This window comes from Rosa chinensis, chromosome 1, assembly GCF_002994745.2.
Source record: "Rosa chinensis cultivar Old Blush chromosome 1, RchiOBHm-V2, whole genome shotgun sequence".
Classification (NCBI taxonomy): Eukaryota; Viridiplantae; Streptophyta; class Magnoliopsida; order Rosales; family Rosaceae; genus Rosa; species Rosa chinensis.
The window spans coordinates 19,408,247-19,422,273 of NC_037088.1; the positions used below are offsets into that span (position 1 = coordinate 19,408,247).

The window sequence follows — 14,027 nt, forward strand, 5'->3', positions numbered from 1 at the left end:
AGATCAAGATTCACTCTAAACAAAATCTATATAGTAAAAAAATGTGAATGATATTTTACTTCACAATTCCATTGTTTTGTTTGGTAGACAAAAATTTACGGATAACAGCTACTGTTATCTTCTGGTATAGCCCTTCAGATTTCTTATCCCAAAAAACCAATATTAGCTCATTTCAATGCAAAAACATGTTCTTCAATTAGCAGTAAAAACCACCTCAGGGAGTTGGACAGTTACCATTGTAAAACCAAAGAAGATGACAGTTACTGAGATGCAGCCTCTCTGCCTTCATGTTCTGCATCTTAGACATGTACTATTCTACATGCTCTAAATTTGTACTCATAGATATGTAAACCCCAGGTAACATGTCATGAGGGAGTTTAAACTCCCATTCATAAGCATAAATGAACTAATAGAGTAGACATGACACATTTTCCCCTTAAAAGGGTCATGGAAAAATTCACAAGACTTCCTCGTACCAAGGCTTACTATGCTTCCAATTTTTTTCACTGATAGTGAAAATACCTACACAAAGTAAAGTTTTCATATATTTATACATTCATTATATAAGTCAAATCACCTTTGAATTCAATATTAGGAAATGAAAAGTGAACTATCAAAATTATAGCCTATAGGATTCCAATGTTTGAAAATAGGACTTTCCAAAGTAAACATATAGCCATACTGAACCTTCACAATTACTCTTCAAATTCTACAATTCCACAAACTATTCAGTGTTTGTACTAACAAAACATCACCTACTTTCTGCTCCAATCATACATTCAAACACCTGCTGTAGGAGAAAACTGAAGTAGCACAAAGCCTTCACTCGACAATTTGAATGCTCCTGACTGCAGAAGACACCAAATCATGACATTAAAATCAATAAGCAATGAGATAAGGCATTACAATTCCCAATTAATAATTATCAAAATTAAGCAATACCAAAAGTTAACACACTTGCCTTGTTGAATCGTTGTGCAGAGCTTGCCTAGATCCTCTTACTGAGCCTACTAGTCCCTGAACTACAAGCACCTTTCTCAACAAAAGTCGTATTCAGATTAGAGCAAGTGCTTTTTATGTTCTCCTGGGCTCTTTCAAGAAATGAGCTCAGCACTGGGCTTATTTCCTCATCATTAGTAGGCAGCTTAGAATCCCAATGTCTGGACCACTAATCCACTCCACAATGAACCTGCAAGTACCTATGCTTCTTTCACACAACCTAACCATAACAAACCACAATAAAAACACCGTGACATCTTCACAAACTAACCAATTTACTATGCTTCTGTGTTCTATATATAACAATTAAGTTATTAACAATTAGGAACTTAGTAAGTACTAAGAATCAATTAACAATCAGTAACTAAAGTAAGTAAGCAGATGATGCTAATAATTAACAATTAATCCAATCATCAGTCAAAACCAACTAACAATCAGTCAAATAGTTGAATATAATCCAACAATTAAGTGAATTAACAAAACAACTCGTGTCAACTTCAAAAAGTCAGAACCGAATTGAAGCAGAGGCTGGCCTGTTTCACAACTCACCAAATTGAAGCAGAAAGAATCCAAATTTCAAGTTCGAGCCTTGCGGCAATTTCAAATTTCAAGTTCAAGCCTTCGAGTTGCAAAAAAAAAAAAATAATAATAAATAAAAAATAAAGCCACAAATTTCAGATTTCGAACAGTGAAACAATTCATAATTTTGAAACTGCAAATTTCAGATTGGGTCATTGGGAGACTTACAAAGTTACAAATTACAAGCAAAGATTGGGACTTTGGGAGGGAACGAGAGAGAGCGCCTAGGCTCAGGTTGTGCCTCTGTGAGATGACGAGAGGGCAAGGAAAGAGTGAGAGGAGGAGTGTCGCTAGCCCGCTGGGGTCAAGGAGGAGCCGAGGAGGTCGATCTGTAATTCTTTCACTTATTTGGTTTGTTGAGGCTGAGAGAGGAATGAGAGAACCCTAGAGAGGATTGAGAGAATGGGTTGAAGAAAACTAAAATTTCTTCCTCATTTTGAATTTCTTCTTTATTTTCTAACCCAGGACCTCACTACGTCGACAAATCGAGTACCCACAATCCCCAAATCCGGTAGCCCACAAATCGAATAGCCGTGAAACCCTCCAAATCGAGTAGACCACAAATCCTCAAATCGACGTTGTAAACCCAGAGATCGAAGAACCCTAATCTTCATCAGTAGATCGAAGAACCTCCTCCTTCTTTCCAGTGCGGAGAATCCTCCTCCTTCACAAATGGAACCTAAGTGACGGCTGAGTCAAGATAATAGAACTCTAATCTCGGCGGTGATGTGTGTAGGCTAAGGTCATGATGTAGATGTAGATGGAGGAAAGGATTGTGGAGATGATAGCAAGAGAAGAGCGATTTGGGAAGAGAGAGAGTAAAACACCAAAGGAGATGATGTTTTGAGGAGAGATGGTTTTGAGGAAACGACTATTTTTGTTTAAGTGAGCTGGAGACAAAGTCTAGCCTTAGTTAAAACGTCAAAGGCGCGCTCCTTTTTCTTTTGTATTCATAATCAGACAATACATAGATTAGGTTAGGTTGTCTGATAATGTATACATTAAATTTGAGCTGAGGCTTCAAAGAGGAAAAGTTCCCGCTATGTGATTTAAAGTATCAGTTTTGGCGCTAGAATGAGCATTTCTCATTCAGACAACATAAATAAGTAATTTATGTTGTAGGAGCTTACAATCATCACATATATGTCAATCAAAATTTGTATGTTTGGGGGAGAAGAGTGGCAATTGAAGGCACATCCAAACATTCCCAAAATATCTTCCTTGATCATACAACACAAAGTAAAAAACTGTTGTATGACATTTTGTAAGTTACACTCATACAATAGATATAACTATTCTGTTGTACTATGTAGTACAAATTTAGAGCTAGATTTGAGTCAAGGTAGGAGGGAAATGTGCCGCTCAATTTTCTTTCATTCACACAATAGACCATTATTATAAGTGTTGTGCAATTACCTTTTAGCTAAAAACTTTTGAATTTTAATAGCCTTATACAACGCAAGTTTTTTAAACGTGTTGTATGATTCAATTTCCCTCATCACACAACAAATTTTTTTTTTTCGTTGTGCAAAAAGTGTTGTATGTTGAGGTTATTGGCCTAGTGAAATATAAGGAAGATTTAGTGTCCATAAATGTCGTTGAGGTATCATGAGAGAGGGGATGTATTGGTATCTAAAATTGTTGTTGTGGCATCAAGAGAGTGGGGATGTACTAGTGTTCTAGATATTGACGTTGATGATTAGAAATTCTCATGTTGTGTTGGTGTTCTGTTGAGTCTATGTTTCACACCCATTGGCTATCGATGAGTCTTATGGTATCTTTCCAGGGCCATCGCGCGAGTGCTAATGGTGACCTGTGCAATTATTGGATTTTCTGGTGATTTTATGTCATGGTAAAATCAACTTAATCTCGTAGTTGTGCCTCTTGAGTGCTATGGATAATGTTAACCTAATGCCCATCTAGTGAGAGCTACGGGTGAGGTTCTAGTTGTTGTTACTTTTGATAATTATTAGATCTATTCAGGTTGATTTTGCAGTATTGCTATTTTTTTTTTTTATCAATAAGAAACTTCATTAATAATGAACTGGTTACAATGATTTTGAGCAACATCTCTTATACAGAAATGACCACTAGATTTCACATTGGAACTCTATAATGACTTATTGGAGCCAAAAGGGCTCCGACTAAAAAACTTGCACAATAACTATATGGCAAAGACAACATGTGCAGGAGCAGTGAATCCTTAATACTCAACTTTGTTAACACTAACTCGACACCCAAAGTCCACCTGACCTGCCTTTGATCGACCAAGCCAACACTCGTTGTGACTTCGAACCCGACCAAAGCGAATTGCTGAACCATCAGACATAGGACTAAAGTAAACCCAACACTGTCACCACCCTAATGTCAACACCGTCAATCCATTGATACTCCAAATCGCCATCGCCTCCAACCCAAACCAGACAGGAACGACCCACTAGAAGGCCAAGGATGATTGTCTATGCCACGGCTAGACTTTTTCGCCATCGCTGCTGACCCAACTCCAGAACAGGAATGACCCTCTAGACGGTCAAAGAGAAGATTGTCTCTACCACAACTTACAGTGTGCCCGCAACAACTAATACCTAACACAAATAGAACACCTACTAATACCACAAACTAAAACCCTAAACCTTAAGCCTTGACTCATATTGGTAGGGACTTAAATCTGGCTTAAAGCCAATTCTAATTAAAAATAAATAAATAAATAAAATAAAAAACATAAATATAAATTAATATAGTTTGGGCCCAAAGCAAATGCCTGACCCACATAGTTCTTAACCTAAGCCTATGTCTAGATCTGCAGCCACTGTACCAGTTGCTCCCTCGGAATCCTGCTGCCCGCCTACCTCTGCTTTCCACGACCTGTGCAGACCAACCCAGCACCAGACAGACCAAACCCAGCACCGGCGCTTCACCATGACCCACAACCAGGCCAAACCAACGGTGAGTTGTATCCAAATCCGCTACCCACCCAATCCGGCCGCCCGGATCTATCCCCACTGACAAGACCCCGAGACAGAGGCCAACAAGATCGTGCCCTGAAGACCACGAACGCCGCTACAAACCACTGAATCCCCAACAGCCTTCCCATCCATAGCGTCCGAAACCCAGCGACCAACACCTGATCCCAGCAACATCCGATCTCCACACTGACTGGGCATACTGGATGATCATCGATCGACCCTTACACCTTGAAAAGCCCATCCGATGAAGCCACCACGAGGGCATGCCGTCAGACAAGGCATGACGGCAAAATGGAGAAAGCCAAGCGCGTTAGGGTTTTTTCTTCGCTCTTCTCCTATATATAGTCTTAGTCTTGATTCTTTTATTTAATTTTTGCATTATTGCTAATTGAGTATTTCATACTAAATTGAATTGCCTGCATGGTTTTAAATGAAAGAAAAATTTTGGGAAAGAATTAAAGCTTTGCTTTTCTTTTCCTTTAATGCATTTATTTTTGTTCACTCACTCTAACATTTTCAAATGCTTTTTCTTAAGCCATTTGGTTTCACATTGCCCAGTGTTAGCTGAAGTCCGGCATGATAGGAGTCGAGGCATAACACCACCACTTCCAACTTTTGTTTGTAGGTTCTTGTTTAACTTTCTTGTACCCTATTTAGGCCAGATTGTTTAGACTGCTCTAATTCCCAATGCTTAAACTTAGTATTTGAGATTTTAGGGTATTTGACCCATTTATATCATTACTTAAAGTTTGTAGTTAATTTGGGAAGTATGCAGCTCTTATCTGTTTGAGCTAGGTTGGATGATATTAATTAGAAGCATATTAGTAGTCCATTTTAAGGATAATTCAGTCGAATTTTCAGCAAAATTCTTCTTAAGGTGGCCCCTACAAGTCTACATCAAATTTCAAGGTGGAAATTGAGGCGGGTTCTATCAATCTAAATGAAAAGAGACTTCATACTATGGATTGATAGTATTAATGGTCTCATTGCAACCCCTCGACGAATCAAAATCCTGGTTGAGGATATTCACTTCCTTGTAAATTCTATCCTATCAATTCATTTTCAAACATATTTAGAGACAAGCAAACTTTGTGGCCGATGCAATAGCAAATGTATGATTTTCAAGCTCGGTGAGGGCTTGCAGCAATTCTCTCCTCTTATTAGTTTTTTGACTTTGTCAAGGGGAACCCAAAGGCTTCCTAGGCCCAAGATAAACCCCTTCGGCGCATGTGAAATGCTCCAACTGTGCATTGCAGTACAGTGCCTAGCCACTTTGACAGCTTCGGGGTTCGAACTTAAGTTGGGGAGCACACCCAACTAGGCAAGAACCACTACGCCACTTGCAGTGGTTCTCCTCTTATTAGTTATTCATGCTTTAAATTTTGATAGATCAGGCTTAAGCTGTTTAACCTGTTTTAGAATAAGTTTGTTGTAATTTAATTTCTTATTAAAAAAAAAATGAAAAATGGCTTAAATTGTTACATCAAAATTACTTCATGAAAGATTTGCAAAAAAGTTTCTTGAGATCAAAGATTGTGAAATGGTTGGTTGTCACCATACTTTTATCAATTTATACAATCAAGGATAATGAACCTATCTTCAAGTAATGGACTCGTTCAGAAACTATGTCCATCACGTTTAGTAAAGTGGCTTAATTAGTCCATATAAAGCATAAAAAATTGGTAAACCATGTAAGACTTGATTGGCTGAAATGAAACGTACTATCTATGTTCGTTTCCACCGCCAACAAGGCTAATTTGATACAAAATGTCATGACTATACATTTCCCAATTGAACATGGACACAAAGCCAATCCCCAACCCCCCCCCCCCCTCCTTCTATATTGGATCGCCTTCAGTGAATGGTCTCCCATCACCATCTTAAATTCTAGGTTACCAGAATATGAATGAATCTCTTTCGAAATTATGGACCGATGAAGTTGCTGTTAAATTTGTTTCTCATTATTAAGTCATAGCGATATTCCCAATCATGATATAATTCACATTGATTGGATTGGATTGGATTATATATAGTCTTGGTAATGGCTTTTGTACCTTCCATGTTGAGCATAAATTCAAAAGCTCTAAGACAACGATTGACCTAAAAAATTACATCCGTATTAGGTCGTTCTCTATTATTTATTTAATGTTTTTGTTGAAGAGGAAGAGACGATTTGAATTTGAGATGTCCCCGACATTTTGCTAGGAGGAGAATACCTTATCACTAAACCAAATGCTAGACTCGTAGTGTTTTATGATACCCGGCACTATTTTAATGGATTGTAAGTTGAAGTTGTTTTATGTGGATACTTGGTAGGCATGATGTTCATTGCGAAAGACAGCTGAAGGCATGCCACAATGTTTTACACGGTTACGAACTTCAGTACAGATCTGGTGAACAATTTGAGTAAGGATTAATGCTAGCATATATTGGTTAGATCAAATAACTTACTTGAAGTAGAACAATCTTAATATATAGGATTTGTTTATAGTATCAAGGAAAACCAACCTTTATCTAAAAGATGGCATGATTCATAAGCATCTCTTTCTTAGTTATAAACATTTGAACAAGACTTCAAATTTATTCGATAACAAGCCCTTAGAATTAGTCTAAGTAGTAAGAAAGATTAACTTACTTTAGATTATAACTAAAATCAAGAGAAGGTTCGTATTTGGGATTCGATCCTCAAAATACAAATACAAACTCCTCAAAATATAACCAAACATAAATAATTAAATCGGCCCGATAAACTTACGGCCATTTGGTCTATTCACTCTAGTGGAATGAGTCTTTTTATTTTATTTTATTATTATTATTTTTAATTGGAGGTCTAGATCATTGTTGCTGTAATATAAAAGCAAAAAACCGCCGTGGATATTTGATAGTAGAAAATAGTATCTACTGAATTTCAATCGTTACAAAATTTAAGCAGCTAGCAAAAGTCCAAAAGAATTATATTAAGGTAATAGCCAGGTGATGCTTAAATGATCTGTAACAATCACCTTCCTTCTGATATAACATGAAAGAATAGCTAGAAAACAAGCAGTTTTAGAAATTTTATTGTCATGTCCAACAAATGGACAGTCAGGATTCCAGAAACCATTAGCACAAAGGCCTCAGAATGAATGAATAAACTAATAGTTAACCCACAAGAAGAGACTTCATCCAATGCTTTGGTTTCCTCACCATTGATCCCAACTGTTGTTCATAAGGCAAGCCACTCGATTACAGTTCATCCATCAACATCAAAGCATAGGTTTTAACAACAGATAAACAAATTACCCTAATTAAATACTGTCATTAGTCCCTACAAGATGCACAAATCCCCAGGTCTCATTCTTGAATATACGAATATGCGCCTTCGAGCTAACTATGGAGATGCCTGCCTGGAATCACCACTATAATTTCTTCTAGGATTCATTTTCAACTTTCAACTCTAGTTCTCAGAATCAGTTGAATCAGGGGAATATGAACTGATATTGAGAGTTATACTTTGTCCACCTTTTTCTCATTTTTCTGAGAAAAAAGTTTTTGCACATTTTCATCCCAAATAGCTATATTAACCTTCCACTAGGTCTTCCCCTTTCCAAAACAAACTCTTGGCTTCTCAACATCAGGAAAAAAAAAAATATTTGTGGTAGTTTCTTTTGTACAAGATTTGACTTATAGATGTGTAGTATAAATAAAGTAATAGGCCCCTATAAAGTTCCACGCTCTGGTTTCCAAATCACTGCAAATTTTCCATGTCATTGTATTTCACCCCTACATATCCTTTTCTGAGTGAAATATATTAAACTTCATTGGAAGAACTACATATAGCTACAGATAAATTATGACAGCAGAAGCTCAGAAAATAGTGGTGATCCAGGATGCATCTAAAGACATCGTTAGTTCGAGCACAATTCAATTAGTCCTGCATGGCTTATCACATAAGCCTGGGGATGAACTTACACTTCTTGCAGTTCTTCACCAGGTTAATAACCCTAGTACGTTATCTCTCATGAAAGCTGGGAGACTGTGTAAGAATTTATGCTTTTGATTTGAAAAACAGAACCTTGGAATATGTGGTAAAAGAACAACACAATTTAGTTATTTTAAACAATACTGATTATGCTAACCTCTAATTTTTCCTAACAATCCAATTTCTCAACTTCCCTGTCCTCAGTGGGATACAGGAACAAAATGGATTCCAGTTCATTTTTTGGAACAAACCAGAAAGTCATTCAAGAAGAGATTGAGAGGAAAACGGAGGAGTATCGTAACAAAGTGGAAATTACAATGATTTCTCAGATATGTAAATGCGCAGAGGTCTGATAAGAATTGCAACCATAACCTGCTATTTGTTTTTGTGGATTTATTGTTCCATTTAATTCATTGCAAGTACTAATACTACTATTATGCAAGTCCAAATAAGTATGGAGAATATACAGTTTAGAATCTGAAGTAAATCATTTATTATTTGATAGAGTACTTGCAGCCTGCAATACAATAAGGTAGAGGGTACCTTTTGGTGCATCATCTGCCAAGCTAATGCTAACAAAATCATTGTACTTCTTAAAAACACAGATTAAGTTCCACATGGAAGTACTCGCTGGCCCGTCTCCAAAGATGGTTGCTGCAGATGCTGCCAAAGGATTAGGAGCAACGTGGGTTATTCTTGATAGGTCAGTTACCAAAAGATTTTAAGAAGTTACAGTTGTGCCTTCATTGCAGCCATTGTCATCTAACCTTATTTCAATCTGTTCCTCTTAACACAAATTGGAGGTGCAAAACACATATGATGATTGATGAAATGTAAAATCATTTAAAGATTCTTAGATTTACATGAAACAATTAGAAGATGCTTCACTTTGATTTTAATTTCTGCCAAGCTACCGAATGGTTAGATTATTTTTCAAGCTAGATGTGAAAAATCATGCTACTACTGATGAAGAATTATGGTTTAGAGTTGAGGCTTAAAGGTTGCCAATTGGCAAAGCTATTGTACCATCAGAAACCAATAAAAGTAGAGGTACATAGATACTCCAAAATTTGAAAGCCTCTGAATTTTTGGTGCAGGCAAATGAAGAAAGACAAGCAATTCTTCATGGAGAATTTGACATGTGGTATATCGAGGGTGAAGCGTAACAACTCTGTTGAACAACTGAGAGGCCCAAAACCAATTGAGAACAGCAAGCCAGCAGCTGAAAGGCGCACCACCAGGAGACGTATCAAAGAACAAGTAAAATATGATGAAATGATACCCGGAGATGAAGAACTCTCTCCTAAAAGTAAGAAAAGATTTTCGCAAGTCATCTCAATTATCTAGGACTCTGAGTTTCAAGTTGCATGAATTAGACAATTTAAGCATTGATATGATCCTTTAATTCCTGAAAATAATAACCATGTCTAGTCAAAGAAAATGAAACTGCTACTTATAGCTGTTCATCTATAGACTATAGTTGCATTTTGCATAATGAAAGCACAAATTTTGTTCTTCTTCTAAACACCCTTCCCCCTAGCCTCTTACTAACACTACAGAATGTTCTTGTAAATTATGGCCAATACCAGTCTCATAGCATGTTGCCGTCAGAATCCGAACCTCATACTTCTTCTAGAGAATTTCCTAATTAATCAAAAGAGGAAAAAAAAATTGCTTAGCAGATTTGAATTTCTGGCCGGACATAAATTAGGTGTCTGATGAAATTTTTACCTTATCATCTAAACATGGGGCAAAATTGCAATGCAGTACATTAGATAGAAAGTGACAGCAATAACATGCATAATTTCACATTGCTTATGGTCAGTAAAAACACAAGAACTTGATTAAAAGTGGATTTTGTTTTAGAAACTCCAAGTCTTCCAAATATCAGTAATGGCAAAGAACAAGATGCTGATGTTCGCGGACACCCATGGCCTAATTATGGGAAATCTGCTTCCTCATCAAATGAGCAGCCAACAACTTCAAGCCTTGGGACTACTGAAGCCTTACCTTCTGTTCTTGCTGGTCATTTTCAAGAGGTAGAAATCACTACAAATACTGGAAGAGGAAAGGCAGAAGTCCCTCCTCCAATTGCAAGGGTTCAAGCGAGTGATCAAAAGGAAACAGATAACGCTGGGAGCCCAGATGAATCTAAACAGCACAGCTACAAGAATGATTGGATAGGAGAATGTCAAGCAGATGAGGAATTTAAAAATTCAACCTGCACAGTTTGCAATAATCAACGACCAAAGATCGGATGGAAGAGAGACTTTACTTATGCAGAACTCCAAGCTGCTACTGATGGTTTTTCCACAAAGAACTTCCTATCTGAAGGTGGATTTGGTTCAGTCTACAAAGGAGAACTGAATGGGGTGAAGATTGCTGTAAAGCAACATAAAAATGCAAGCTTCCAAGGAGAGAAAGAATTTAAGTCTGAAGTTCATGTACTCAGCAAAGCAAGACATGAAAATTTGGTTATGCTGTTAGGATCATGTTCAGAAGGAAGACAGAGGCTCCTTGTTTACGAATATGTTTGCAACGGTTCTTTGGATCAACATTTATCAAGTAAGAAGAAAACAAGCTAAACTAGAAAAGAGTTTTAACTTTGAAATTGTTCAAGCTTTTGGCAATTGACATGAAATCTATTCCTCGATATTGGCTGTTACAGCTTAGAGAAGTCTACCACTGAAATAAATTTGATAAATGTATGCAGCACATAACACCAGGCCTCTCAGTTGGGATAAGAAGATAAAAATCGCTACTGGAGCTGCAAAAGGGTTAAAATATCTGCATGAGAACAACATCATCCATAGGGACGTGAGACCAAACAACGTCCTCGTGTCACATGATTATGAATCCCTGGTAAATAACTCGGATATGACTGCAGCTAATACCGATTGATGATATCATGATGAGGTAGCTAGTTAGTCATGTAGGTTAATCAACATGAAGCTATTTACTTCAGTATTATACAATGCTTAAGAAGTATGATTTATAAGCATATTTGAAACATCAGAAACTGTACGTGTTTTTTTTTCCTTGCTGTAGTTAGTAGTTACTAGACTGGAAAATTCGTGCAGCTAGAATAGCATTTTTACTTAGTCTGAGGTGAATTCATTCTGTTTAGTTTGGTAAGCTGCCCTTCAAGTGCATTGGATATTAGTAAAAGAGCTTGAGCCAGATCAGTAGATTTTACATTCTAAACTCTTACATTGAACCTCCTTGTTTAAATAAACTAACATGTTTTATGTACTAGCTAGGAGATTTTGGTCTTGCAAGAACTCAACATGAAGACTCAGATCGATCAACAGACACAACAACAGTTGTCGGAACTTTGGGATATTTGGCACCAGAATATGCAGAAAGTGGGAAAGTGTCAACCAAGACAGATGTTTATGCTTTCGGGGTCATTCTATTACAGCTTATCACAGGAATGAGGCCTACAGACAAGAAGCTTGGAGGGAAAAGTCTTGTGGGATGGGTAAGAGCTTCCATATTGTAATTTTTTTTTTTTTAATAAATATACATATATAACATGCCTAAGAGATGAGAATAAAGGAGTATATACTGCAGACCAGAGGAAACTAACTACTGATTACTAAATAAAACAAGAAAAAGCAGGCTTCTAGTGATATACTTCACATATGTGCACCGTAAGCCAGTCTATAACTTTCTTATCAGGCAAGACCACTATTGAAAGAAAGGAATTACCCAGATTTAATCGACCCAAGGAATGTAGATGCGCATGATGTGCATCAACTCTATTGGATGGTTCGGGTAGCAGAAAAATGTCTCAGCAGGGATCCTTACAAGAGATTAACTATGGATAAGGTACGTCCACATGATTAAGTAGACTATGGAAACATGCAAGTAACAAGCCCTTCACAAATGCAATAAGGGCTATATATATAAGCTTAAAACTAGGACTCATTTAAGTTGGATGCATAGACAAAAACTTGAAACAGGCATAATATATCACCATCATGTAAGGAGCTGATTATAATTAAGTGAGACAAAACATAAACAAGACAAATTTAGTACTCACAATATTGGTACTGTGAAACAGATAAATTGCAACCATGCTCTGTCATATCACCACTGAATAGAAATTCCTCTTTCTGTTAGACCATTGACAGTTTCCCTGTTTGCTAATTAGCTCATGAATCAAACTAAACACGTATGCATAATATGAGCTTGTTGTCTTATATAATGGCAGGTAGTTTATGCTTTAGATTACCTGAATGAAGCCAACCAAAATTGTATCACTGGAGACTTCTCCCCAGCACATTCTGAATCTGCTGGAAGCAGACTGGGCTCTTCTGAATCACACGGTGGACAAGGTGACAATTACATTAGTATAGACATTACTCCAGAAGGAGGCTACATGGCCGGAAAGCTCTTGCCAATATCGCCTTCCCCTCCATCAACATGTTCAGAAACGTCATGCGTTTCCCCAGTGTCAGAGCAATCCACCTTGGGTAGCACTGCAAGTTTTGAAGACAAGAGATAAATACCAGAATAATGGTACATTATCTTTGTAGTTGGTGTTTAAACTAATGATGGACTAGTTCAGGACGATCCAGATGGGGATTTTAGATACCATGGTAAACGTGACGAAACTCGGTGGAGCATTTTGGATTAATGTATCTTGGCCGGAACCCTTCTTCCAATCCCCTAGAGATTCAAGAGTGACTCTTTGGCTTATTTCTTGTGGCCAAATCCTTTGATAGTTTGATATTGGTTTCACAGTAGATCATGTAGTTTAATTTCGACACTAATAATCTTGTAGGTTTATATGTCTGCAATAATGGTCGTGAGCATCATCGTGCATTTAAATTTCCTGTCCAGTGTGAGCTAATTTGTAGCCCAAGAAGATGGGCGGTTTATCGTGGTTTGAGGTTGAGCCTCCTTGACTTATGATGGCCGAATGACCTACCTAGCCCTGCAATCCATGAACGTATTGAGATTGTGTGGACTCAATTATCACTCGATCTGTGAGTGAAGCTGAATTCGCAGATTGTCACACCCGACTTTTGTAGTTCTGTTTTACATTATCAATGAATGATTGACTATATTTCAACTCAAAAAAAGAAAAAAAAATGTCTTCGAAGTTTGTGGAGGAACTCTTCATCATTTTATGGCATTGTCGTTGTCTTTGACAAACTTACTAGATAGTGAGTTGTCATTAATTGTCATATCTGTATGGCGGAATTGTGTCTCCGATCGTCAACATGCAATAGCAAAGTCTTTTATGTTTTTTGTTTTTTTTTGTGGGTTTGTTTCAACAAGTCTCTACTTCATAGATCTAGGGTGTTTGGATATATCATTTAAGTGGTCTTCTAATTGGTACTGAGTTCTTAGTCTAGTAGTACGTACGTCTTGACCTAATATTGTGTCATGACTGGCGTTTGTTCCTGAGGATTAATTGCTTTTAAATTGGTATTTTCTTAATTAGCAACGTGCATTCATAGAGATTTATCTCAACTCTTAAGATTGATTGATCTTATAGTAGTCTATGAAAA

General features: G+C 37.2%; 1 protein-coding gene across 1 annotated transcript; it reads left to right on the top strand.

Moving 5' to 3' along the window:
- The first annotated feature begins 8,376 nt into the window (after positions 1-8,376).
- On the top strand, positions 8,377-13,015 carry LOC112181668 (serine/threonine-protein kinase PCRK1). Its single transcript, XM_024320051.2, has 9 exons — positions 8,377-8,563; positions 8,710-8,852; positions 9,111-9,208; positions 9,603-9,814; positions 10,372-11,070; positions 11,219-11,367; positions 11,762-11,986; positions 12,187-12,336; positions 12,722-13,015. The coding sequence occupies exons 1-9, from the start codon at positions 8,377-8,379 to the stop codon at positions 13,013-13,015; spliced, it is 2,157 nt and encodes a 718-aa protein (XP_024175819.1).
- Positions 13,016-14,027: the final 1,012 nt, after the last annotated feature.

Bases quoted from the DNA above. Each gene is read 5' to 3' on its own strand.
- LOC112181668 (XM_024320051.2), top strand. From the start codon at position 8,377: ATGACAGCAGAAGCTCAGAAAATAGTGGTGATCCAGGATGCATCTAAA. The intron at 8,853-9,110 runs GTCTGATAAGAA...TTAAAAACACAG, and splicing joins AGATATGTAAATGCGCAGAG to ATTAAGTTCCACATGGAAGT. The intron at 12,337-12,721 runs GTACGTCCACAT...ATATAATGGCAG, and splicing joins AGAGATTAACTATGGATAAG to GTAGTTTATGCTTTAGATTA.